General features: G+C 37.7%; 1 protein-coding gene across 4 annotated transcripts; it reads left to right on the forward strand.

Annotated features, from left to right (window-relative positions):
- The first annotated feature begins 3,944 nt into the window (after positions 1-3,944).
- Positions 3,945-25,462, forward strand: LOC132626438 (DNA topoisomerase 6 subunit B). Of its 4 annotated transcripts, XM_060341304.1 has the most exons (19): positions 3,959-4,340; positions 5,247-5,299; positions 6,361-6,458; positions 6,573-6,678; positions 6,791-6,925; positions 7,082-7,133; positions 7,392-7,456; positions 7,815-7,921; positions 8,025-8,127; positions 8,259-8,344; positions 8,517-8,713; positions 21,963-22,078; positions 22,197-22,282; positions 22,386-22,458; positions 23,756-23,847; positions 24,265-24,403; positions 24,476-24,570; positions 24,652-24,823; positions 25,103-25,462. In XM_060341304.1, exons 1-19 carry the CDS (start codon positions 4,247-4,249, stop codon positions 25,247-25,249), a joined length of 2,016 nt encoding a protein of 671 aa, XP_060197287.1. In that variant the 5' UTR covers positions 3,959-4,246; the 3' UTR covers positions 25,250-25,462. The 4 variants fall into 4 exon arrangements, with proteins under 4 accessions (XP_060197290.1, XP_060197289.1, XP_060197287.1 ...); XM_060341307.1 differs by lacking the exon at positions 25,103-25,462 and having other exon boundaries at positions 3,945-4,340; positions 24,480-24,570; positions 24,652-24,790; XM_060341306.1 differs by lacking the exon at positions 5,247-5,299 and having other exon boundaries at positions 3,958-4,340; positions 6,796-6,925.
- Positions 25,463-27,299: the final 1,837 nt, after the last annotated feature.

Genomic DNA, 27,299 nt, shown 5'->3' on the forward strand with positions numbered 1-27,299 from the left:
AGAACATTAATGAATACTAAATCACGATATTCTTCCGGCGATCCCAAATAATCACTCAAAGATTCATCATCGTTGATATTGTGCATGCCATAACGCACTACACCGTTTGATATTGTTTGTGGATATCTGCCAGTTATTGAGATTCCAAACTCAGTGGGTGTAGTTTTCATTCTTTTGTGCATGTAACTAACTAGTGTTTCATAATTTAAAGTTGTTGGAAATTTAACATGGGCTTTTGGTTTGATACTATAACGAATGGAGTAATTGTCCTCGACGATATCTCCATCCCAAAATAGTGAAACCTTAACAGTTGAAGCATTTTGAGACATTTTTTCTGTGAAGTTTGATTTTTTTTAATGACTTGTAAGACTTAGAAATTGATGAGTTTTTCACTCGTCAAGCCTTCAAATTAAATAGATCACTCAAAATTGTAATGCGTGGTGTGTTGTCAAATCAACACTTAGATTGCGCATTAAAATGGTGCGCAATACAAGTCGTGTTAAAACGGTCAAATAATGCAGCAACGTATTGTCAAATCAAGCCTTTATGTGTCATAGATTCCTGAAATTGACATTTCACATTAAAATGGTGCGCAATACAAGACGTGATAAAGCGGTCAAATAATGCAGCAACGTATTGTCAAATCAAGCCTTTATGTGTCATAGATTCCTGAAATTGACATTGCGCATTAAAATGGTGCGCAATACAAGACGTGATAAAGCACAGGATCACGCACAAAAACTGTGCGTGAAAGGTTAGTGACACTTTCACGCACAGTTTTTGTGCGTGAAAGGTTCTGTCTTTCATTTTCACTTTCACGCACAGTTTTTGTGCGTGAAAGGTTAACTTCTTCTTCCAACTTTAAACTTTTTACTTTCATGCACAAATTTGTTTTTTTTTAACCTATTAAAATCACGATTTTTTCCATACGTTGCACGAGTTATTATTAAGATAACTAATTATCATTAAAAAAATAGTAACATAAAATATACACTTTATTTACAACATTCACAATCTTAGGTCCCACAAGTGGGAGCCTTTAGAGTTCGGCTAGGCCTAAGGCTAACCCCACCACCACCACCATCATCTCCATCCCCCTTCCTCCTCTTAATCTGTACATGATCTATGACATGATCATCCTTGCTTCCATTCCTTCCCTTCTTTCGACCCGGACCCTGGTTCATAACATGCTTTCTATGGGAAATGACGGTGGGCGGTAGGGCCGGTTCATAACATGGCTCCTCGTCAATCTCATCAGGAGATGGGTCCACAGGCGCAGAGGAATAAACCTGAAATAACATATAAACAATTTAATTTTATTTTTTCTAAAATGAACCTGAAATAAATAAATAATTTTATTTTATTGTAAAAATCAAATCTGTGTGTCGACGTCCTCCTGAGATGCCTGGTGAGAGGGCTCCTAAGCTGGCTCCTCAACGGTCTCTTGAGTGGGGCCCGGTGCAGGAGATGGGTCCACAGGCACAGAGGAATGAACCTGAAATAACATATAAATAATTTAATTTAGATTTATTCTAAAATGAACCTGAAATAAATAAATAATTAATAAATAATTTTATTTTATTGTAAAAATCAAACCTGTGTGTCGACGGCCTCCTGAGATGCTTGGTGAGAAGGCTCCTGAGCTGGCTCCTCAACGGTCTCTTGAGTGGGGCCCGACGCAGGAGATGGGTCCATAGGCGCAGAGGACTCATCCTGAAATAACATATAAACAATTTAATTTAGATTTATTCTAAAATGAACCTGAAATAAATAAATAATTAATAAATAATTTTATTTTATTGTAAAAATCAAACCTGTGTGTCGACGGCCTCTTGAGTGGGGCCTGGTGCAGGAGATGGGTCCACAAGCGCAGAGGAATGAACCTGAAATAACATATAAACAATTTAGATTAGATTTAACCTGAAATAAACAAATAATTTTACTTTTTTGTAAAAGTCAAACCTGTGTGTCGATGGCCTCCCGAGATGCCTGGTGAGAGGGCTCCTGAGCGGCCCCTGGAGCAGGAGATGCAGATGGTGCCATATCAAACATGAACTCCTCGAACATGGAGTCGTCGAAGTCGAGCTGTAGGCCACCCTGTAGATCACGAACCGGCCGCTCACCCATCTGTTTTACGCATTTTAAATAAATCATTAACAAGTAATATTAGTTATGTAATCTTTTATCGAATATTATATTAAGGGTTTTCAATCCTAAGCTACGGGTTATGAATCCTAAACTAAGGGTTTTAAATCCTAAAATATAAAGATTAAAAATTAATAAGTCAAATAATTAACAATTAGTTAGCATACAATTAGTATAAATAATTAATAAATAAACAATTAACTAACTAATCAAATAATTAACAAGTTATTATCATATATTTAATAAATAAACAATTAAGTAACTAATCAAAAATTAATAAATTATTATTGTATATTTAACAAATAAACAATTAATTAACTAATGAAACAATTAAGAAATTATTAGCAAATAAACAAAAACTCAATAAATAATTAGCTAATCTAACAATTAAAATAGCTAGTATAACAATTAATAAATGCTTAAGTCACTAATCGAACAATTAATAAATACTAAATAAACAATTACTAAATAATTAACTAATTAACAATACATAAACAAATTAAAAAAAAGGGGCAGTCCCAACAGTGCGGACACTGCCCAAAAACGCACAAAAAAATAGCACAAAACGACAAATCCACCTCAACAATCCTTAGGGTAATAATATATTTAGCAATGTAATAAAAAATTCGTAGTGAAATACCTAGATTGAAGGTTTTTTTGAGTTTTCAAAATGACCTCTGCGCCGCTCTATTCCAAAATCTAACCTTAGAAACTTGTTCCTACACTTCAATATACCAAGAATATTGAGTTTTGGATTGAAAAACAACAAGAAAATAGCGTTTTTGAGGTGGGGGACCACGGAAAATCGCCGTTAATGGCGGTGGTGGGGGCTGACTGTCGGGTTCTGTGGTGGGGAAGGAGGGGACCGGTTTATGTTGGGCATCCTTCACGCACTAAATTCGTGCGTGAAAGGCAAAAACACAACTTGCTCTTTCACACACGAAATTAGTGCGTAAAAGGTGAGAACTGTATTTTTGCAACTTACTCCTTTCACGCATGAATTTCGTGCGTGAAAGCCTCAAAGTGCATTTTTGCAGTTTGGTCCTTTCACGCACGAATTTCGTGCGTGAAACCTATTAATGTGCTTTTTTTTTTTGGTATTAATTTGGTTCAATTTTTTTTTTGTGCTACTTAAGTCGCGGATTCGGGGTATTTTTGACCCTTTTGTGATGACCCGCCACATCATCATGCCACCTAGGCGCCACGTGGAACTGTTTTTGCCATGTAGAAAACTTATGTGGATGCTTACATGGAGAGGAGGCTAGCTTATGTGAGAAGGTTCTAGAGAAATATGAAGATTTCTCATGAAAGACCTTAGAACCTTATGGGATTGCATGGAAAGTCCTTAGAATAATCTAGTTGTGTAGAGATTTCTAGAATTGGGGCTTATTAATAAATATGTAGGGACTTGTATAATAATTATTATTTACATACTAGAACCTAGGTGAGTAGTATAAATAGGAAGGTCCTTCATTTGTAAATCATCAAGCAAAACAATTCAAGTTCTCTCTAATAAAAAGCCTCCTTCTAGCAAGTTTCTCTTGTCTTTCTCAATTACTATTCCCTTAGCGATCTTGAGTGTAGTAATCTAGGCTGACTTGGCATAGCAAGATCGTGAGCAAGTTGTGCAAGAACGTGAGCGAGTTGTCAAGTGCCGCACGTGCGCTTAGTTGAAGACTAAGGACGTGACACTTTCGCCAACAAATAAAGCATCTATTTAAGGGGTTGCTTTGGCCCATTTTTCTGAAAGTGGGAGCCAAATTTCCACTTGGCAAAGTATGAGAGGAATCCCACACAAATATTGTCTGTCACCTAATAATTGTGCCTCTTACGCCATAAATTTTTTCTGTTAGGGCGGCATATTTCGCTTATCAAATATCATTGGTACGGTGACTATCGGGTCATGCCCCATATTCATTACGGGCATCAGCAACTTGACCCGATTAGTTACTCACTTTCTAACAAGGTCAGAAAAAAAAGAGACTATCAATGCACCTTCACTGGAGGTTCGTGTAACAGTGATATTAGTATATACTAGAAATGAACACTAAATAAAGCCCTAGCTGATATGAAGTTGAAGTAAAACACTAGTTGTTGTTCAATGGAGAGTAGAGAAAGCAGTGAGAGTCCGGAAGTGCCGAAGAAGGGCAAATCAAAAACCCCTCGAAAACCCAAAGATAGCGTTCTCAAACAGAGTTTGTTCTCTCTCTCCTTCTCTCTATATATATGCGTGTGTGTGTGTGTATTTGTATTTATTATGGCATTGTGATGTTCAGCTAACTTGCACCTCAACTAGTCTATTGGTACAAGTACTAGAGTTTAGGTTAGCCTGCCCACTAAAGTCAGAGCAGATGGACGCTTAGTAGGCGTTTGGCGATAGATTTTAAATATTTGAAATTTATGGAGTTGGAGTTGTGTTTGGTTATACTTCTTGCAAAGAATGTTTGGAATAATGTTCATGTTTGAGTAGCTGTCTGGCCATGAATATTTTTTTACTTTTTTCCCGGTGTTGAAATACACCAAAAAGTTGTTTTCACTATTTTCATTCTAAATCACTTACAAAAATCTTAAAAACGACTCCAATTTGTATTCATAGCCAAACACAACTCCGATTTCCAAATTCCATTTTTCACTTTGAAAACAAAAAGTACTTTTTTCAAATTTCACAATTTTCATGGCCAAACGGGCCCTGAATGTTAATAAATACAAGGCTCCAAAAGTGAAAAGTGAGTTGGAAACATGTTATAAGATGTTTTCCAATTTTGAAATACAACTTCAAGTTGGATTTAGAATTTTCAAGGCCGAAAACTGATTTCCGAAAAAAGCGAAAAATTATTTCGGAGAAAGATGGATAACTTTTATGGCCAAACGGTTCTTAGTATCAGACGAAGTGTTTAGCTGGGATTGGATTATTCCAACATGAGATTTGTATCTTTTTATCTATATAATGCATAGGCCGAATTCATAGAGTTTACGGCTGAACAAAATTGTTAAGCACAATTCTTTTAGTCATATGTTGGGTCTAGGTGAAACTGCTGAACTTAACAGTTTGTAGGCCTTTTTTTGTTTAATTTTTGGTTTCGTGTTTTAAATTTGTGTAGAGTCGCCAGCTGAGTTCTTTGCAGATAACAAGAACATTGCTGGTTTTGACAATGTGAGTTTCTTATATGCTTAGTATGTCTCTATAATTTTAACTTTTTCTGATGTTATAATCTCAAATTGTTTTCTGCAATCTTGATTAGTTTGATGATTAAGGATGTCAATGAAATAATGTTGTCTTGTTGACATTTTAAGAGTGTATTATCTGTCACTGAAATTGTCATTAAAAGGTGCAGGGTTAGCTGCAACATGAGGTATGTGCTGCACTGAATCATGGTGCATGTCATGTATGCAAATGGAAACTTTGCCAAGTCTAAGTGCTCAAGAGTTTCGTTATTACTTGTAAAAACATTAAGTCAACCTTTGCTTACCGTGACTGTTAATCATATTAAGTGAATTCAGGTTTTACTTTCAGAAAAAGCTGCTTTCCTCAATGTGACAACTTAGATCAACTCTGAACTAAGAGAAATAATAGAGATGTTCCAGGAGAACTAGCTTGATAGAGAAACAAAATAAAAAAATGCAAAAACCCAAAAGGATTAGTAGAAAAGAAAAGTGAATGGAAACGAAGGGTAAATGCAAAAAAGAGAAACAAAGTTGCATGGTCTTCATAGAATTATAAATTGAAATTTTATTTTAAGAAAATATTGCTCTTTGTTATTTTTTATTATAAAGCAAAGTTAAGTTAATATTGCTCTTGGTTAACAGCCGTTACGTTGGAAAGAAGAATCTAGTACCTCAAAATTAAGTAAAAATTTAGGTACCTTTACTAAAGAAAAGGTTCAAAAACTAACCTCCATAGGCCCTGTGGTTAGCATACAATCAGACTGTTGATAACTCATCAATTAATTTTTATACCACCTTGTCAAGAGATGTTCCTATATTCATAATGACAGTCGAGTAGGTGGAGGTTTTTAAGGTTGCACATAGTTGCCATTAGCCAACCGAAAAAAATAAAAATAAAAAAAATGACCACATTGAAGATATGTTGAAGGCGTTAAATGAAATAGGCTCTTCCTTTTCTAATAGCTTAAGATTTTCATGAGGTGGGACTTACTTCAACAATAATACACCAAATGTGCTGTAAATCAAGTTATTCTTTCTTCAATTTTTCAGCCTGGGAAATGTCTTTACACTACTGTGAGAGAACTAGTTGAGAATGCACTTGATTCTTCTGAATCCATCTCTGAACTTCCAGTCGTACAGATAACCATGTAAGTAATTATTTTTGTCTATTTTACTAACTACTTCAATGAGCTAGCAGAGATTCATTATGGGGAACCTCCCTTCAAAGCTTTGATTTTTGTTTTGCACTTTTGCTCCTGTAGTGAAGAGATTGGCAGAAGTAAGTTTAATTCGATGATTGGTCTGGCTGACCATGAACGAAGAGATGAAGCCCTATATGATGATTTTGAGACAGCAAAGGCTCGTGAGGTGTGTAAGCAGTGATTTACTTTCACTTAGATGGCATTGTGATTTACATCTTATGCTGACTGTTTGACATTTAGCAGATTAAATATTTTTTTTTCTAACTATTGTGCTCTAGAAAAGACTTGCCAAGGAAGCTCGGCATCTAGAGATTCAAGCAAAGAATGCAGCTCTTGGGAAGAAAGTAAAAGACTCTGCAGCTACAAAGGCAGCTAAGGGTAGGGAGGCATCGTATTATAGGGTGACATGCAAGGTATGATCTCTTTCTATTTGTTCTTCTATATGCTGACTCTGTTCTCAGTATGCAAGACAACAGAAGTACATTGTTGAATTAAATCAATTGGGCAAGTTAGTGGGAGATTATTCTTGCCTGAAAGACTTTACTCACTCTGCTTTGCTTCTAATTTAGGATAATGGAAGAGGAATGCCACATGATGATATCCCGAATATGTTTGGACGAGGTTTGATGTGATTTCCACTTCCAGTTATTTTACCAGTGGAAACTTTTGCATGTTCCTGCTTCTTGTTTTGTTCCAACTTCTTTTGTTTTCTCTTGACCTTCTATTGGGAGAAGCAAAGGTGTTTTAGACTGGCTTCTCTACTTTAGTTATTAAGATACATTTTCCTAATATTGTCATAGATCCAAGTGGAAAGCTTTGACTTTTGTAACTCTGTATTACTGCACATGATCCTTTTTCTAAGAAAGTGTGCTACTGCAGTTCTGTCTGGAACAAAGTATGGATTGAAACAGACACGTGGGAAATTTGGTCTTGGTGCAAAGATGGTATGTTTAGCAAGTGGTCTTGACCTGATCATCTGACATTCTTTCACAATCGCCTTCTATATTCTTGTAATTTAGTAAAGCATTTACAAAACATTATGTTATTGTTGATCTTCAATTTCTTCTGATTCTACATTTTAGTGCCTTAGATGTTAGTGGTATACGCCTTGTTTCTGTTCTCTGTTTTAGGAGGTAAATGTGAGGGTGGGTGGATTATTTCTCTGAGATAAGAGAATATTTTCTTACTATAGAGTGCTCCTCCCAGTGAATTTAGCCTGCAATTCTTCTTTCCATTTTAGTTGTGCTCATCCATGTAACATAATTTAAGGTTTCATCTTTTTTTTCTTTCTCATTTTTACAGGCATTGATTTGGTCCAAGATGAGTACAGGACTTCCCATTGAAATTACATCTTCCATGAAGAGCCAAAATTATACCACATTCTGTAGGCTGGATATTGATATTCACAAGTATGAGATGACTTAGAAATAGAAAGCTAAAATGCCTGGTAACACAGGATTATGTTGTTTTTGTTTTCCAAGGTATATCACTTCATTACGCCTTACTTTTCAGGAATATTCCTCACATTCATGTACATGAAAAACGGGAAAACAAAGAACGGTGGCATGGTGCTGAAATCCAGATTGTTATTGAAGGGAACTGGACAACATACCGAGTATGTAGTTCTCGAATAGTTGTGACAGATGTTCTCTCAAGTTTCACCTCATTCATGTGTTGAAAGCAACTTAATCAAATAATTCACCTTTTATATATCTGAAAACTGATCTTTTCTTTCTGTGTTTACAGTCCAAAATATTGCATTATATGCGACAAATGGCTGTCATCACACCCTATGCCCAATTTCTTTTCCAATTCTTATCAGAATCTCCTGAGTACTCTCTCTCTCTCTCCCCTTCCCCCTCTCCCTTCTTTTTTCCCCTTTGTTTGATTTAATTTGTTTGTGCAAGATACAAGCACATCCACTATTTTGAGTTCGTAAAATATGTGAAAAATATGTGATTTGCTGCATTTCTTCTGATTCACTATAGTTTGAATCAATTGTAGGAAAAATGTGATAATAAGGTTCGCCAGAAGAACAGACATAATGCCTCCAGTTCCTCTTGAGACCAAGTACCATCCATCCGCTGTGGATATACTTCTTATCAGACGGCTTATAACGGAAACATCAAAACAGACTCTTTTGCAGTTCCTTCAGCATGAATTTGTAAACATTGGGAAGTCTCATGCAGATCGTTTAATTGGTGAGAACTCGAAACTGATTGCATTCATCTATGTGAGATCCCTTCATAAAATAAAATTAGTTGGCATTTAAGGGTGTCTGGCTAAGATTACATACGTGCTTTATGGATTATTGACCATGGAAAACAGTTTATCGATTCTCTGCATTCTATTCAGTAACTATTAGATAACAGTTTGTTGTAGTGGTTACCACTCACCAACTTAATGGAGTTGGAAAAGATATAAATTTGTCCTTACTGTCACACCCCAATTTAGGGGTGCATGTGCGACTGACATCCAACGGCTTAAACTAATATCAAGCAAACCACGATGACTTTCTGCACATTCATGTACAATGCAATACAATATTCCATAAATCATTTGATAATTATTCAATTAAATAGACGAAGTTTTTGAAGTATCAAAACAGTGTGGGGAATCAAGTAGATAATACACATATCACTAGCATGTCTTATTGACGTAGCTAGACCTTCCAAAATACATGTCATAGCAGTGCTATCAAAAGAGAAAAGCGCACAAAAGCTCTAAGGTCCTTTCACCTCTGAGCCTTTAAGCGCAAATAAAGCTAAAAAGGGCGCAAATGGAGAAAAATTATCAATTGTTGCAAGAAAAAGTATGTCTTAGAGCCTTGATGACGACATTGAAGCGCCCATAAAGTGATGCGAAACACTCAACATGTTTTGTGCCTCGCTTCAGGGGTTAAGCGCCCCTTTGACAACACTGCATAGAACCAGTGTTATCAAAAGTGAAAAGCGCAAAAAAGCTCTGAGGTCCGTTGGAGCTTTAAGCGCAAAGCGCAAATGAATCATGGGCTTTAATGAAAAAAGGCGCAAATGGAGAAAAATACAAATATATATGTTTAGTACCACAACATACCAATGTAATCCCACAAGTGGGGTCTGGACAAATATATGTGTTTAGTCCAAGACTAATAATTATAAGCATGAATAACAAATATATGAGCAAAGAAATTGTTTTTTTTTTTAAAGATAAAGTTAAATATCAATTGTTTAGTGTCACTTCTTTAGGAAAAGGTCATTCTCAAGGAAAAAAATTTCTTGGAGCCTTGATAACGACACTAAAGCCTACATTAAACGAGGCAAAGCGCTCAACATGTTTTGGGTCTCGCTTCAGGGCTTAAGCCCGCTTAAGCGCACCTTTGACAACATTAGATAGAACCTCTGGAGTCGTACATAAGAATGATGGCGTGATACCTATGTATAATTTAGTGGTGCTAGAGCACCCGTTAAACCCGACGTAAACTAGGTATAGTTATATAAAAAATATATGAAATTTGGGTATAAACATTAAAAAGGCACCCTTGGAAACCAACAAGACAGCTGGGTGCTTTGGTTTCAGGTGGAACTTTAAAGGTTTGGACGTCCTGTGTTCGAACCTCTACTTAGCATTTCAATTTTAGTAACGATAATATTAATTCCAATTATCTTTTAGTGTTGAATTGGCACCCACGGCCTTTAAATCGTAGGTCCGCCACTGCCTGGCTCGTCCAAAAATAATCTATGACCTTGCGCCCTGTTAAGAGGAGTAGGGCTCTCCAACAAAAGCAATGGAAGGGATGGCAACAACCCGACACATCTCGGCTTCTCGCCACCATCGTGTTCAATAGTCAAACCAAAAATGTCCTCTCAAGTTGAGTACAATTCCATAAATTGTACCCCATAAGTATTATAATCATTTTTCTCGAAATGCTAAATGATTTTTTGAAAAATGCTCTCAGGCACACAGTTCGAGGTAAGCCCTAATCCCACGTTCTCCATCTTTCTCTCTCCTCTATCCCCAGCTCCGACCGATGCAGCCCCTTTTCCGACATGACCCAACTTTTTTTCCGACCTTCTCTCTCAAATTTCCTCCAAACCCTACCCAACATATCTCTTTCTCTGTCTTCCACAAAGAACACCTTTCCTGAACGTAAGACAACAAAATACTTACACTCCGAAACAACCCAGAAAATTCCGACCTCAACCCAAAAAAATTCGACCACTTTCGATCTTCTCCGGCGACTCTTGTTTCCCAGAGAGAATCCGGCGACTTCCTCCTAAAGGCTTGAGATCTTCTTTTCTTTTTTGGTAAACTTCTTTCATCTGAGCAGTCTCTTTCCTTCCTTTTTTTTCCTTTCTTCTTCTTTCTCTGATTTACAAGGAAAACAGAATTTATTTCAGACTAGGGGGGAAGTCATATGACCTTACTGAGACCAAATCTTCTTTTGAAATTTGGTATGCATGGGTAGAGAGTGCTAGACTCTACATGAGAAGGACTGAGTAGAGGGGCGCTTATGTGGCTGTGCAGAAGGCTTAAAGAAGCATCTGATATTAAAGGGAAAACCTTTAAATCCTGGAATTGCAGAGATCTGTCTACCTATATTTATTGCTCCTTAAAGTACAATAAATATGGTAGATTTGTGTCGGTTGTTACAGTTAATGGTGATGCAAGATCTGTGATCACCCTTCTAGAAAATGCGTTTAATGAAGGGTGGGAGGTTTGGGGGGGGGGGGGGGGTCACTTCAAAAATCGACATCTTCATTAATAAAAAATTTGAGGTACAGGATAAGAACACAAGTGAAGGGAAAGCTATTGCTATGGGACTAAGGGGAGAGGAGAGTTATAGGGATGCAATACAGAAGAGTAGGTGGTCTCCAATTGAACACCACACATCGGCAATCCAGAATCCAGTGGTGAACAAAGTGACAAAGATCCTCTGAGCAGAAGTCTGGTCGGCAGATTCCCAAACTGTGACGAAACCCACCCGAAACGACGTCAGACGTTGGGCCCAACAAACATGGAGAGGGATTCATAATCTTCAGGTCTTTGATGCGAACGAGATCTAATTTTTGTTTGAGTTCCAGTCAAGAAAGGATGCAGAACGCATATTAATGGGTGATTGGAAGAGGAAGAATCATCACTTGCAGCTGGATTGGTGATCACCAACGAGTGGAGCTATTCCAGAGCATGTGCAATTTGATTGGTTCTGGGTTCGCATTCTAGGGCTCCCACTACAGCTTTGATCCGACAATGTGATGAAAGAAATAGGTGAGAAATGTGGCGGGTGGATCGGGACAGAGGAGGAAACTTAACTGAAAAACCATCTAAGGTGGGCTCGTTTGCGGGTAAAGGGGCTGATGGAAAAAATACCATCGCATGTTGAAGTCAATGACGGTGACTTTGTTTTCTTATTGCCGGTCTGGTGTGAAGCTCCGGCGAGATTCAAAAAGTTCGAGGAAGGTGAGCACCTAAATCGAGGTGTCAGTACGTTGACAGAAAGGGAACAGGCTACTCCTCGAGACATGGAGCTGGCGATAGAGACTGCTGAGTGTTCTGGACAAAGAAGCAAAGAGTTAAACCCTCTGAATATTGCTCCTTTTGGTGTTACAAACCCAATGGACAAAGGTGATCACATGCTCATTAACGACGGTCACGTGGCCACTCTTATTCGAAATTTGGTCCCAGATTGATTTGATTGAAAAAGGGTTGGGCTTTTTTAACTGCAAGATATGCAATGGGCCTGGTGCAGCCCATTTTCCAACCAAACAAAAAGAAAGGGATCCCACTGCCGAACCTTTTATTGATCAAATTTTTGAAGGCAAGAACAACATGCAAGCCGCTCCAAGCCAGTCTCTTCCTTGGGAGGAGCTGGAAGCACTTATGAGGGCGACCAAGTCTCTTCAAGTAGTGGAACAAATAGGTATTGGGGGGAGCGAGGGTTTTGATTCCAATGATTCGGGTTTGCAAGTGGCCTGTCTAGCGGATACAATATCTGGCGACAATTATGAAGGCAATATCAGAGGAGGAGTTCACCATGACGAGAACTCTAATGGGCAGATGTCATTTGATGACAATCCTCTTCCTCTCCAAATTAATGATTCCTTAACGGAGCAAGCAATTGAAGATAGAGCCTCACTATGGGTCCAGTGTAATGTACTCAGTCTCAATCAAGTGTTTGGCGCGACTTTTGAGGGCTGTGACAAAGTGGCTTTTGTGTTTTTCCTAAAAAATAACCAAAAAAGGAGACTGTTTAGGCAGAAGAAAATGAAGAGATCAAAGAAGACAACAACAATAACAAAAACACAATTCCAAAGGAGCTTAGAAACCTGGAGTTTCATGTGAAGTTCAAAGATGGGGAACCAAGAAACAAGGGGAGGATAACACCTCGCATTATGCAATGAAGGTTAAAATTCTCTCTTGGAATGTGAAGGGGGTGAATAGGGAGAGCAAAAGGAGTCAAATTAGGAGTTTAATTCAACAGTGGGGGGCTGATGTTTATGTCTTAGTAGAGATCAAACTGGTGGGGGCTGAGGCACAAGTGATCAAGCAATTATGGCATAATAGATGGCTAGGGGAGATACATTTAGATGCTGTAGGAAGAATTGGTGGGATAGTGGTGATGTGGGACAAAAGATTTTGGAAAGGAGAGTTGGTGGAGGCTGGTAAACAAGTGATTACATGTGAATTTGAGGGTATTAACCAGGATCTCACCTGGTTTTTAAGTGCAGTCTATGCATCTTGTGATATTATTATCAGAAGAGAGCTTTGGTTGGAGTTGACTTTTATAAGGAGTTTATTTGATGTGCCATGTGTGGTTTGTGGTGATTTCAATGTCACAAGATATCCCAATGAGAGGTCAGAATGTCAAAGAATTACAGGAGCCATGACTAAATTCACTGACTGGATAAATGAGATGGTGCTCTTTGATCCTCCTTTATTTGGAGGATCCTTCACTTGGAGAAGGGGTGATAATCATATGACAGCTTCCAGGATAGATAAATTCTTGTATTCTCATCAGTGGGAGGAACTCTTTACACAGATCAAGCAAGATCTTCTGCCTAGACTATACTCATATCATAATCCTATAATGCTATCTTGTGGAGATTTAAGTCTGAAGAAATGTTGCTTCAAATTTGAACAATGGTGGATGGGAGTGGAAGGATTCAGAGACAAGGTCAAGGAATGGTGGATTTCTATTAGTGTAACTGGAACAAGTTCATTTATTCTGGCCACAAAATTGAAGATGTTGAAGGATAAACTGAAGGTATGGGGTTTGGAGAACAGGAACAATTGGAAACAGAAAAAGGAGGATGTCTTGCACCAGCTATCGACTCTAGAAGAGGTCCAGGAGCAGAGAATCCTAACTGAAGATGAACTTCTCCAAAAAATCCACTTATCCATGGAATTTGAGGAAATATCCAGAAATGAGGAAATAGCTTGGAATTTGAGGAAATATCCAGAAATGAGGAAATAGCTTGGAGATAGAGATCCAGAGTGCAATGGCTCAAGCAGGGGGTCAAGAACACCAAATACTTCCATAGAATTGCCACAGCACATAAGAGGCTCAATTCTATTGATACTCCAGTAGTGGATGGGACTTCTATATCAGATCCAGAAGACATAAAAAGGGCAATCATCTGTTTCTACCTGAATTTATACAAAGAAACTGAACATTGGAGGCCTGAGTTTAATCTCCACGGGGCTGAAGGCATTAATATGGAGGAAAACGAGTGATTACAAAGGCAATTTGATGAAACTGAAGTGTTGGATTGCATCAAACTTTGTGCTAGTGATAAGGCTCCAGGCCCAGATGGCTTCCGAATGAGTTTTTATCAAATTTTTTGGGATCTGCTAAAAGATGATATTATGTATGCTATCAGACACTATCATGCTCATCAGGTCTTTGAAAAAAGCCTCAATTCTACTTATGTGGCTGGCACTTATTCCAAAGAAAACAGGGGCTGAACTAAGAGACTTTAGACCTATGAGTCTCATAGGTGGAGTCTATAAAGTTATTGCAAAACTTCTAGCAGAGAGGTTGAAGAGGGTGGTAAGCAAGCTAGTCAATAAGCATCAAATGGCATTCATAAAAGGAAGACAAATTATGGATGCAGCACTCATAGCTAGTGAATGTGTGGACTCTAGACTCAGAGGTGAACATTCAGGGATCATGTGTAAGCTAGATATAGAGAAAGCTTGTGACCATATCAATTGGGATTTCCTTCTCAATATTCTCAAACAAATGGGTTTTGGTAAGAGGTGGTTGAAGTGGATTGGTTTTTGCATTAAAACTGTCAGGTTCGCAATTTTGGTTAATGGAGAACTGCTGGTTTTTTCCCCTCAGAAAGAGAGATCCTCTTTCTCCTTTTCTCTTCATATTAGCTAATGAAGGCTTCAACAGTATGACGAGGGTGGCTATTCAAAATAGTTGGTTAAAAGGTTTCAGGATAGGCAACCAAGCAAGTGAGGAGATGCAGATTTATCACTTGCTTTATGCAGATGACACTGGGCAGAACATCTTAGCTTTATCAGATTGGTTTTGGTGGTTTTCGAGGGTGTTTCTGGTTTAGCTGTTTGTTGGAGGAAGAGCAGTATTTTCCCTGTTAAAGAAGTCCCACAAATACAAAGTCTGGCCAACATTCTGGGATGTAAAATTGGGAATTTTCCAACAACTTATCTGGGCCATGCCTCTTGACAATAAACAGAAGGAGCTGGAAATTTGGGATGGGATTGTAGAAAAAACTGAGAAGAAACTTGCTAACTGGAAAGCACAATATCTATCTCTTGGAGGAAGGGTCAGTCTTATTAACTCAGTTTTGGATTCATTGCCAACTTATGTCATGTCTTTATTTCGCATTCCTTCTAAGGTGAAAGAAAGACTGGATAAATTGAGGAGAGATTTTCTATGGTCGGGCAACAAGGAGAACAGAGGTATGCATTTGGTGAAATGGGAAACTGCCCAACTAAGCAGACATTCTGGTGGACTTGGCATTAGAAATTTGGGGTTACAGAATGAATGCTTGTTGACAGAGTGGCTTTGGATGTTTGTTTATGAGGATCATGCACTTTGGAAGGAAGTAATTATCAACAAATATGGGGAGTGCATTCATTGTTGTTCTAACATAGTGTCTAGCACCTATGGAGTCTCAGTATGGAGGACAACTAGAAATCTATGGACTAAGCTGGCTGGAAGTGTTCTCTATAGGGTGGGGAATGGTACCAAGATCCTTTTTTGGAAAGAGAACTGGATTGTACATGAGCCTCAGATGAGCTTATTTCCAGATTTGTTTTCTTTTTTGCAGCAATTCAGAAGCATCAGTGGCTGACACTTGGTCCCCTCAAGGTTGGAATCTTACATTCAAATGAAACTTGAATGACTGGGAAGTGGGTAGAGTTGCTGAGTTACTACAACGGCTAAGTGGATTTAAAGGCATTTCTACAGAACCAGACACAATAAGATGGAAGTATGATAACAATGGAAAGTTCTCTGTGGGCAGGCTATATAGAAAGGTAAGTGGTGGAACAACTAGGGGGTATATCAGGTCCATGGAAACAGATTTGGAAGTATAAAGTCCTAACTAAAGTAAAGTGTTTCACTTGCTTGGTGGCTAGAAGAGCAGGCCGTACTCATGAAAAATTAAAAAGAAGAGGATTTGAGATTGCTTCTAGATGTTTCCTTTGCAAGGTGACTGAGGAAACCAACAGCCACCTGTTTCTCCATTGAAAAGTTACAACACAACTATGGTCACTATTCCTTAGCATGTCTCAAACTAAGTGGATAATGCCAGAACACACTGCAGACCTACTCAATTGCTGGATAAGGAGAGGAAGAAGCAAAAGCCAAAAGAAATGGTGGAAGATAATACCACCTTGCATATGGTGGTCAATTTGTAGAGAAAGAAACAACAGATGTTTTGAGAATACTTCTAGTTCAACCCAGAAAATCAAAGAGAATTGTGTCAATATTTTTTTTCTTTTGGTGTAAAGAGCAAGGTTTGGCAGAAGCTGAACAGTTAGTAGATTTTTTAGGTTCTCTTTAGTTATTTTAGTTTTCTCTTGTTGTTTTGGGCCGATATTTTTGGAGGTCTCCAGCATATAAGGATATGCTGAGAAATACAACATTACCATTCTAAAAAAGAAGTATTATTAACTCCTTCCGATAAGGTTAGGGCCATACTTGGGGATACATAAAACCTGCACAAATAGCAGAGGCATAGTTTGGATAATGCCTAGGAAGATAACTGAAGTCCTTTTTGGTTGGGAGGAGGCCCGAGCAGGAGTTTTAGACAAGAATAGATGGAGGATTGTCCCAACTTGTATATGGTAGACAATCTGGAAAGAGAGAAATTCCAGATGTTTTGAAGACACTAGCAATTCAATACAGAAGATCACATTGAATTGCATTATACCTTTTTGTTAATGGTGTAAACAAATCTATATATAGAAGACACTGAGTCAATCATAGATATCCTAGGATTCTGCTAGGTTTTGATCAGCTGTTCTTCCTTTTTGCCTGTAAATATGTTTTCTGCACAACCTATGTGCTGTTCTGGTTAATAGATGCAGATGTTACCTTATAAAAAAAAGCACAAATAGCAATATAGTGTAATATTTCAACGATGCATTTATAAAAAGCAATAAACATTTCAAATCATTTCATGAACATTTATAAGGGTTTTAAAGCCTATGACAATTACAACATAAACATACCCAGTGTAATCCCACAAGTGGGGTCTGAGGAGGGTGATGTGTACTCAAACCTTACCCCTACCTTGTGAAGGTAGAGAGGTTTTCGCCGATAGACCAAGTAAGGCAAAATGTTTGCATTTGACAATTAAAATAATAATAGTACTTTATGCGGGAGTTCCAAACTTTTTTCTTTTTGAAAAAAACTTTTTGTTTTTGAAGATGGTAAATAGTATTAGATATAAAGGATGCTTACACAAGCTGTGTAGTCACCCAAACCAAAAAAGGATTACAATAGGAACATCTAAAAAGCTTTCTATATGTAATCTAGGACATCGAAAATAGATTCTATATTTTCTAGACACAGTGTTTTAAGAGGCAGTAGTTGAGCAGGACTAAGACAGAGTACTTAGAGTGCAAGTTCAGTGATGTGAGTCAGGTAGGGGACAGGGACGTGCAGCTAGATACTCAGGTCATCCCAAAGAAAGAAAGTTTCAAGTACTTGGGGTCGATCATCCAAGGGAATGGCGAGATTGACTATGATGTCACACATCGTATTGGAGCGGGATGGATGAAATTGAATCTCGCATCGGGGGTGTTGTGCGATAAAAAGATGCCGCCTATACTAAAGGGAAAGTTCTACAAAGCGGTGGTTAGACCGACTATGTTGTATGAGACGGAATGCTGGCCAGTTAAGAAAGCTCATGTCCAGAAGATGAAGGTAGCAGAGATGCGGATGCTGAGATGGATGTGCGGGCATACCAGGAGAGATAGGATTCGGAAGGAAGTAATTCGGGACAAGGTGGGTGTGGCCCCTGTGGTGGATAAGATGCAGGAAGGGAGGTTGAGATGGTTCAGCCATGTGCAGCGGAGATGCGTTGATGCGCCAGTGAGGAGGTGTGAGAGGCTGGCAGTGGTGGGCCTGAAGAGAGGGAGGGGTAGGCCAAAGAAGGCTTGGGGAGAGGTGATTCGGCAGGATATGGCGCAACGTCAGCTTACCGAGGACATGACCGGGGGTAGAAGGTGGTGGAGGTCGAGTATCAGGGTAGAGGGCTAGTGGAGGGGCCGCGAGGATTTCTTTCCCGTATTAGGAGTATATTATCCTGCTTTTATGTGTTGGGTCTTGTCTATCCATGCTGTTTTATCATGACTTCTTTGCTCTTGTTATTTCTCATTTTTGCATTGCTTTGATTTGCTTGTCTGTATTTGACTCTTTTCACTTGTTTTCCCTTGTTTTCTTTTGAGCCGAGGGTCTTTCAGAAACAGCCTCCCTACCTTCCAAGGTGGGGGTAAGGTCTAACGTACACTTTACCCTCCCTAGACCTCACATTGTGGAATTCAATTGGGTATGTTGTTGTGTTGCTTGTTGTAGTGTTTCAAGAGGCAGGAGCGTGAGGTGAGGCGAGACGTTTTATGCAGTACGGGGCGAGGTGTAAGTCTCGAGACACAAGGCATAAGTCCCATGGATCTACGGGGGGCGTATGTCTTATTACTAAAAATAAGTAAAAGTAAAATTTTCATTAAAATGCTGTAAATAAATTCAAATAAATCACCAATAATATAAAAAATTATTACAATTATTATTTGAGAAAGGTAACAACACAAAAAATGATAGTAGCCTAGATAATCTTTAAAATGAAATCTTCATCCACTTCATCATCAATCTCTACATTTATTAGTCCTTCCCACCCTCAACTAATAGCTAAGATAATTTTAAAATAATAAAAAATCAAATTTAACGCCCAGGGGCGTACGCTTTTACGCCGGGGGCTTATGCTTTTGTGCCCGGGACTTACGCCCCAAATTTTAGGGCACACTCCCTATGGATCTATGCCTTTCATTTGCGCCCCGGAGCATTTTTGGATACGCTCGCCCCGAAAACGCCTTTGAAAACACTCTTCTAGACATTCTTGTTTACACCAAAAATAGTAAAGGACTAAACAATTCATCTTTTTCTTCTGTAGAGAGCTTCCTTCGTCTTCAAAACATCTTTGATTTCTTCCCTTCCATAATATCCACCAAATACATGCTGGGACGACCACTCATCTCTCTTTCTGACCAGATAATCTTCCTTCCCTATTTCAATTAACTAGAACATCAGTGAAGCCTAGTGGTATCACCTATTTAATGCCTTTCAGGTTGATGAAGATTTTACAGAGTTGGTCTACCCATTAACAGTGTAAAATGAGTTGATTGATTGTCTCTGCTTGCACTCCACATAAGTGGTATCTGGAACATCACTGGAATCCCCTTCTGGCTAAGTTGTCCTGGGTAAGGTGACTGCTTATTTTTGGCAGCAACCAAACAAAACATGCCTCTTTGTAGGGGATCTTCACTTCCCATATCAGCTTCCATGGCCAGCATTCCGCCAAATCGTTTGATCTGTTGAGCTCTCTACAGGCTGACTTAACTGTGAATATTCCATGTCTATCCTTTTGCCACACCATGCAGTCTTCATTAGTAGATAGTCCTTTGAATTGTTCTAGGATATTAAAAATTCTGTGATTCTGCCAATTTCTCAGTCATTAAGGAGTCTTCTAAATCTGAAATTCCATCCATGTTCTGACCACAGTTTTTCCACCGTTGCTTGTTGATGCTGGCGAAGGTTGTAAATATCAGGGAAGTCTGCTTCGTAGGACTAGGTCCTAACCAACAGTCTTCCCAAAAGGAAATTTTCTGTCCATTTTCAACTTTGAAATTGGATGTGCTATGAGTTATTGGCCAAAAATTTCCGATAAAAATTTCCAGACACCATAAGGCCCTGTCCACAGGTTTAGTAGTCCACTTGTTACCCTCCCCATATTTATCTCTGATTACTTCCTTCCGTAGGTTAAAAATCTTTTTAGATATCTATATACTCCTTCCTTCAAGCTTGACTGGACCTATATTTAAAATTTTAAGTTGATTTGTACAAAATATTTGAAGTTGTGGGAAATACCATAAAATGGTTGCAAAGATAGATTGAAAAGAAAGTAACCCATCAAAGTTAAATTGAATGGTTAAATGAAGCTGAATTCAAGAAATCCGAACATCATATAGTATTATTATATGTATCAAGTATTCTGGTATATTTGAAATTGTCTTGCACACATTCTGATGAATGTAGGTGTTATATTGCTTCTAGTATCTTTGGTAGACAACATTATAGTGTGTAGCCTTCCTCTTTGAGGCAAGAGATGTAGCCTATTTATCCTGGTGTTGTTAAGTTAAAATTTCGAATTTAATTCATACAGTGCACTAAGCCTTCTTAAACACAATGAGCAAAAAATTCTTGTTTTTCTTGCTTTATCGGTTATCATTCATTAAGTTCAACCAAAAAAGTTATAAATCCTCTTTCATATCTAAAGATTGATAACCCAAATGTAATACTCTTCCATTTTAATATTGGACATTCTTTCTGTTTTGTACGTCCTAAAATGTTTGACACGATTTTTTTTAATAAGGGTAAGCCCGGGGCTAAGTGTGAATATCCTATCTGATAGCTTACTTCTGATCTCTCTGCTCTTTGGGTATCACTATTTATTATGTCAAGAGTTGGATTCTGACATTACTTATACTTCTAGAACTTTCAAGAATTCAATTTGTTTTAGTATTCCAATTTTAAATTTGATATGATGTCATCTTTATTGCACTAACTTTCCAATCATTACTTATTTTACCTTATATAAAAAATAAAAAAAAGAAGCTTTCAGATCATTATTGTTTTTGCTATCACTAATATGGTGCAAAGTCAATTTTTTTTTTAAATTTCATGTCCATTTAAACATCATCGTATAAAATAAAACTGAGGGAGGACCAAATTTTTCCATAGTTCTCATTGTGGAAGACTTATTTTGAATTATTTGAGCAGCAAGTTGTAGTTGAATAATGTTAAAATATGTGACCACGTCATCTAAAAGGTTAAGTTGATAGAGAAAGCATATTTGATATTATGCCTTCAACACACCCCTTCACGGGCAGACATCATTATTTTCATGGGCAAGCACATGGAGTTATTTTTGATAATTGGTGGCGGCGAGACTCAAATAGAAGACTTTAGCCCACTCTGTTATCATCTTGAAATGTGTGATACCTCATCTATTAGCTTACGCTAATAAAGAGAACACTTTTATTGACTTAGTATTGTGTCTTCAACAAATAGTGAAGTAGAGAGGAACTTAAATGAATGGTTGGTAGCAGATAAGAATGTAGACCACATAACAAAGTAAGAAAAAACCTTGACGAGGTCAAATGTAGTCTTATTTTGAGCATTAAGTTCCTTGGAAGCCACTATACTTGTGTCGGACACAACTGAAATTTGAAACATAAGTTGGGATTTCACAAGGGAATGTTAGTTGCATGAATATTACGTTTTGGTTGATTCTGGCTCTGGAAATTCTTCTGACAAATGTGGTCAGGCATGTGAAATATGTGATACGTTGAGAACTATGCTCCTACTGTTAGGTTGATTGGCATTTTAACATTTCAAGTCTGATTCTGGAAATGTAATAAGAATTCATGTGATATACTGAACACAGTTTTGCTAGAGTTGCATTCCGGATGGGTTTTTGTGGTTTGTTCTCTGTTGAAAAGCTTATACTTATTGTCATCACATCTATCATCAATACACCAATTTTTCGTAATGGATATTGGAATTTCCCGTGTCAGCCACATCATAATGAGCATTTGTATCCTTTGTACTTATGTATATATATCTGTAGCTTACTACATATTCGCTTACATAACTAAAAGGTTGCCTTCAGTCTGTGTACATTATAACTAACGTGGAATATTTTCACATTCTAGGGGAGATGGGTCCAGATTTTAGCCCAAAAATGTCAGTTAAATCTCTAACACCACAGCAAATAGTTCGCATCCATCAGTTGTTTCGTCAAGCCAAATTTGATGATCCCAGTGGTGACGTAAGTTCCTCTTTGTGAAGTTCTTGCCTCTTTTCCAATTTCCTTTGGCAACACCAAGCTATAAATGTTTTGGTGATTCCCAGTTTCTCGAGCATATGATTTCTAAGCCACATTGCAGATTTTAAGTCCTGCTGGAGAATACAATCTACGTCTTGGCATTATAAAGGAGTTGCACCCAGATATGGTTGCGACCTATTCTGGAAGGTTGTATCGTATATGAAGTTCTTCATCTACTTTGTTTTATGAATCCTTTGATTGGATAATACAAATGATAGAAGTGTTAAAAGCTACTATGTCTTCTGTCCAGTGCTCAAGTATTCGAAGGTCATCCATTCATCGTGGAAGCTGGAGTTAGTGTTGGTGGGAAGGATGTTAAACAAGTAAGAAATCTCCCTTATGGTAAAGTATATACAACATAGACAATGTAGTACGTTTAGTGCTGAAACTGATTGCGTCTATGTAATACATTGTATCTCCAATGTTAGAAGCAAAGGACCCAATAGAATGCATCTGTATCCGCACTTGATAAATAGTTACAGATGATTTAATTTAGGGCTGCTTATCTGTCCGCTTGAGCCGGTATTTGTATATGTCAGTTTGGGCGAATTGGTTATCGGTTTGTAGATACACTCTCCAATATAACATATCTGTTGGTTCAGTTTTGTGAGCAGTTCGGGTCGGGTCATGAATCTCTGCTGCAAAATATTCTCCATTGTCTTTGCCTTACTCCTCTGTAGCACTTCTTCTGCAGGGTATCTTCCACTTTCTGGACGATGTACTCTGTGTTTTACTCCATTTTCTTGACAGGAGGTATTGCAATAGTCAAAGTAGGTTTACTTTCATTGAACCTTTTCGCTTTGGAGAAATTGAGCTTGTAAAAGGTGCAATATGGGGGTTTGCTTTGAATTCTTGAAGTAGCTAGAGAAGTCATGCTTCAAACTTTTGAGCTGTGTTTCTGTAAATGAAGTGGGATCAAAAGAGAAAGTCAGTTTTGATATTAGAAGCAAAAGATTCCAAAGTACTGGCCGCAAATTGCCAGTTGTGGTGTCGCCGACAAGCCAAAGAGAGACAGCAAAGGGAGAGACGAGATAATTGAGAGATGCGCGCTGAAGTGAAATGGTGAATGGCTCAACCTGCTTCCCAAGTCCTTATCTTTATATCGGTGTGGTTCGGTTTAAAAATAGGCATACTTGACCACTGAATCTATTATCGATAAGTATATAAAATTGCTCATTATCCTGAAATGTAATTCCGAATACTGAGACTATTCAATCGGTACAACAGAGAACAGCCCTAAATTGATTTTATTGAAAAAACCTGATCAAATGATTGGGGAAGCACTTAATGATGGTCAAACTCTTTTTCTTCAGTTTTGAGCTTGACGTTACGATATGGTGAGGCTCTTGAGGGAATCACCTGGTGATAAGGATATATTTCCTAGGAGCTATAAGAAGTATTTTGGGCAGATCCTCTGGTCTTCTCATATTTGTGTAATAAATAGATGTTGAACTTCTGTTTGTTGGATGATTAGTGTTTTCTTTCTTTTGTTAATAACCAATCTGTGGAAAGGAAAGGTAAGAAAAGAGAAGCAAATGTCAGTGTTAGAAACTTCCAACTCTTTTGTCTTCTGAATTTGTTCTCATATTGTTGCACTAACTATACCTGACCAAATTTTAGGGGCTGAATGTTTTCCGATTTGCTAATCGGATTCCACTTCTTTTTGAGCAAGGTGCTGATGTCGTTACCAGGACTGCTATGAAGAGAATCAAGTAAGGCATATAAAGTCTATGAAGTTGCTCATTATTTTTCATTCATAAAGAAACTAAGAAACTCTGCTAGTTCTCTTATAGAAGATGTTTTCTCCTTTAAAGTTTTTCTGGGTAAGTATTATTAAAGATTTTTCTCCTCATTTAAAAATTTTCTGCATAAGTATTATAGAAGATGTTATCTTTTGTGGACTCCAGTTTTTGCGACACTGGAAAGGGGAAAAAATATGTTATCTTTTGTGGACTCCAGTTTTTGCCACACTAGAAAGGGGAAAAAATATTTTTTCCTTTGGAGGCTCCTTTTCCGTCTCATAATCTTTTGCTTTCCTCTTTTCGTTGGGTTTTCCCTTTTTGGGCGAGGGTGGGAAAATTGTTGCAAATTCAACAGCAGACAGTGTAATAAGAAGATATCACTTTCAGTTGGAACAGTTACAAAATCAACCAAACACAAGACAAGATTGGTGTCTTTGTGAGCATTGTTAGCACCAAAATCCCCTTCAAAGGGACCGGCAAGGAGTATATTGGAGATGACATAAGTGAGATAGCTTCTGCTGTCAAGGTAACTTCTATTGTCTGCAGTCAATAAATCATTGAACAGTTTTTCGGTAGGCTAATAGAAGAAATGTTCCAGACAGCCATTCAGCAATGCTGCAATCAACTCAAATCAAAAATTGTAAAAAGGATTCATGCTCGTGAGCAGCAGGAAAGGAAGCGGAATTTGAGCAAGTAAGCCGGATCATTTAAGGCTCATAATAATAATTTGAGTTTCTTCAGTCAAATTCAATACCATTTTTCTGCTGGATGCAGGTATATTCCTAGTGCTACCGCTGCTATATACGATCTTCTAAAACAGACAAATGCGCATGGATCAAAAAAGAGACGCTACACGGATGATAATGCAGACCTACTAGAACAAGTTTCAGTTAATTCAGTAACAAAAAATACATTCAAAGAAAAGCTTGCTCAGCATGTTGAAAAGGTATGCATCCTTGTATAAATATTATTCTAAAGCAGAGAAGTTTACCTATGGCATTTTTTTTTTGGTAGAATATATATGACATTATAGTCAAATACTTCTACCACAACTTGCTGGATGTTCTTTTTTCCTCTTTTGAATTTGACAAAGAAAGTGGTTCCATTAACCTGCTTGTAAAACTGGAAATTGAGATGGTTTCCTAACCTGCTAATATTGCTATATTTCGTCAAGAAGGATCTGGATCCAAAAACTACTATGTGGTTTCATTGTTTTATGTTGCAGGTGGACTACGAAATGGGTTTGGAATATGCCACACAGACCGGAGTGAATGAAGAACCTCGGGAAGACATATACATAGAGTCACTGGATGAAGATAAGAACTTCATCGACTTCAAGAACCCCATATTTGTCTTCAGACTCTATAACTAGTTGTTCGCTAGCTGGCTTGTCGTAGGAATGTGTCATTTCTAATTTCATTTTTTGTTTTGTATTTTATCAATTGAATTGTATAAATTCTAGAGGTGAAGAGGACAACACAGCGGAAATGTATTATGATAGGAAGAGAAAGTGCAACTTATTGCAACCATGTTTACTGATCATCATACAATGTAAATTCAAGGTCAAAGATTTATTTTCCTATTTCGTGAGATTGTTAGTGACAACCTTCTTGTTCTAACTCACGAAGTCGCACACATAGCTGATGTTTATTAAGTGCTTAAAATTTAACCTGATCTTCAAAATTGAGACCGCCGAGTCTGAAGTTTGCACTGCAAAAACTAATTTTAGACCTTAGGTTCAAATTTCAAATCTTCGGGTGGATGTTAGCTCTGGCAGAGTCGTCTACCTTTAGACCTGAATGCCTTCTGGTTTGAAGTAAATCTTTGGTAGTCCAAAACTTAAGACTCCGATAGTCTGGAGAAGGATGAGGAGCATTGAAACTTATCAAATAGGGTTATATTATAAGTAGTAATTTTTTTTTTTTTTTTTTGGATTTGTTTTTGGAGGAGCTTTTGAAGTATATCAAATGTGGTTTAACTTTATATACAAACAACAACAACATACCGACTGTAATCTCACAAGGAGGGCTGGGGAGGATAGAGTGGTTGCAGACCTTATTCCTGTCATATGAGGTCGAGAGGTTATTTTCGATAGCCATGTTTTAACTTTATATAGTTTTTTAACAGTAGATTTGTTTTAAATGGTGCCTTTCAAACCAGCTACTTGGTGCCATTTCTGTTGTTCTGACAGCTCGTCTTTGAGTGTTGTTTATAAATATGTTGGCAATGACGTGGCCCTCTAAAATTTATGTGTCACGTTAGCATTTGTGTTCATATGTTCAACTTTAGACAAGTTGAGGTAGGTACCTACTTGTGCACACCCAAAGTTGGAGGGCATACTTGCCATCTGAGGCTAAGTTTAAGGGTCTGTTCATGTATTATGCCAAAAAGAATTTCATCATACAACTATCCAGATTGCTCATATTAAGAGGTCATGTCTCCTCGGTGAAGAGTAACAAGTGCTTAAAACGAGAAATACAGTTATTTTCTTGTGTAAATGGCACAATAATGAAAAATAATTGATTCATGGTGGTGTTGATGGTGGTGGATAGTGGCAGAGCTAACCTTATCGTTATTTTATACATATATCTACTTTTTTATATTTTGACACCCCTTAGTAAATTTTTTGATTTTATTACCGGTGGTGGAGAAAGAGGTGCTAGTGGTGGATAAGAAATAAGTAAGGGTAAAGATGGATGATGGCGGTGAGGTACAGTGGCGGAGCCACCATGGCCAAGGGTGGTCACCTCCACACCCTTGGCTGGAAAATGGCACTAGTATATGAATTAGATATTATAGTTAACTGAATATAAATTAAAATTTGAACATCCTTACAATAATTGAGATACATATCTTAGAGGTAAATGGTGCTCAATTTTACCTAAAAGTCACGGTTTAAAGCTTGTGTCAAACGCTATTCATCTTCTTTTTTAAAAGAAAACATACAAACAATGTCTGAAGCTACTTGGTTGATTTGTATTTGCACTTATTTTCTTCCATGTTCCGACTAAACTTATTTGTATTTGAGTTATGATTTGCATTTGGTTTATTCCTATGTTGGTTTGGAGTTATGTTGGACTCATTTGTTGAAGCTCTTTTAGTATTTCTTCTTTCCTTCCTATTTCCTAGAAAAGAAGAAGACGTATTGTTAAAAAGAAGACAACGGGATCTAATAGCAAGTTAGCTACCACTTATTTTGTTCTCTTTTATTTTTTAATTGCTTTTGTGAACATTTTAATTATCCAACTTTGTTCTTTTTTTTTTCTTTTTTCTAAGAGAAATTAATTAGTCGTTATCTCTCGCTTTGTAACATTCTAAAAAATGCCCCTTGTTGTTCTCCACTTATGGGATTACGTACAGTGGGTATGTTGTTATTTGTTGTTGCTGTCTTTTAATCATTGTAAGAGTTTTCTAGCAATGAA

This window comes from Lycium barbarum, chromosome 2 (genome assembly GCF_019175385.1).
Source record: "Lycium barbarum isolate Lr01 chromosome 2, ASM1917538v2, whole genome shotgun sequence".
NCBI lineage: Eukaryota > Viridiplantae > Streptophyta > Magnoliopsida > Solanales > Solanaceae > Lycium > Lycium barbarum.

Excerpts from the sequence above, each read along its gene's own strand:
- LOC132626438 (XM_060341304.1), top strand. The coding sequence starts at position 4,247 with ATGGAGAGTAGAGAAAGCAGTGAGAGTCCGGAAGTGCCGAAGAAGGGC. Across the intron at positions 7,922-8,024 it reads CTGGATATTGATATTCACAA|GAATATTCCTCACATTCATG; the intron begins GTATGAGATGAC and ends CTTACTTTTCAG. Across the intron at positions 22,079-22,196 it reads TTGATGATCCCAGTGGTGAC|ATTTTAAGTCCTGCTGGAGA; the intron begins GTAAGTTCCTCT and ends GCCACATTGCAG.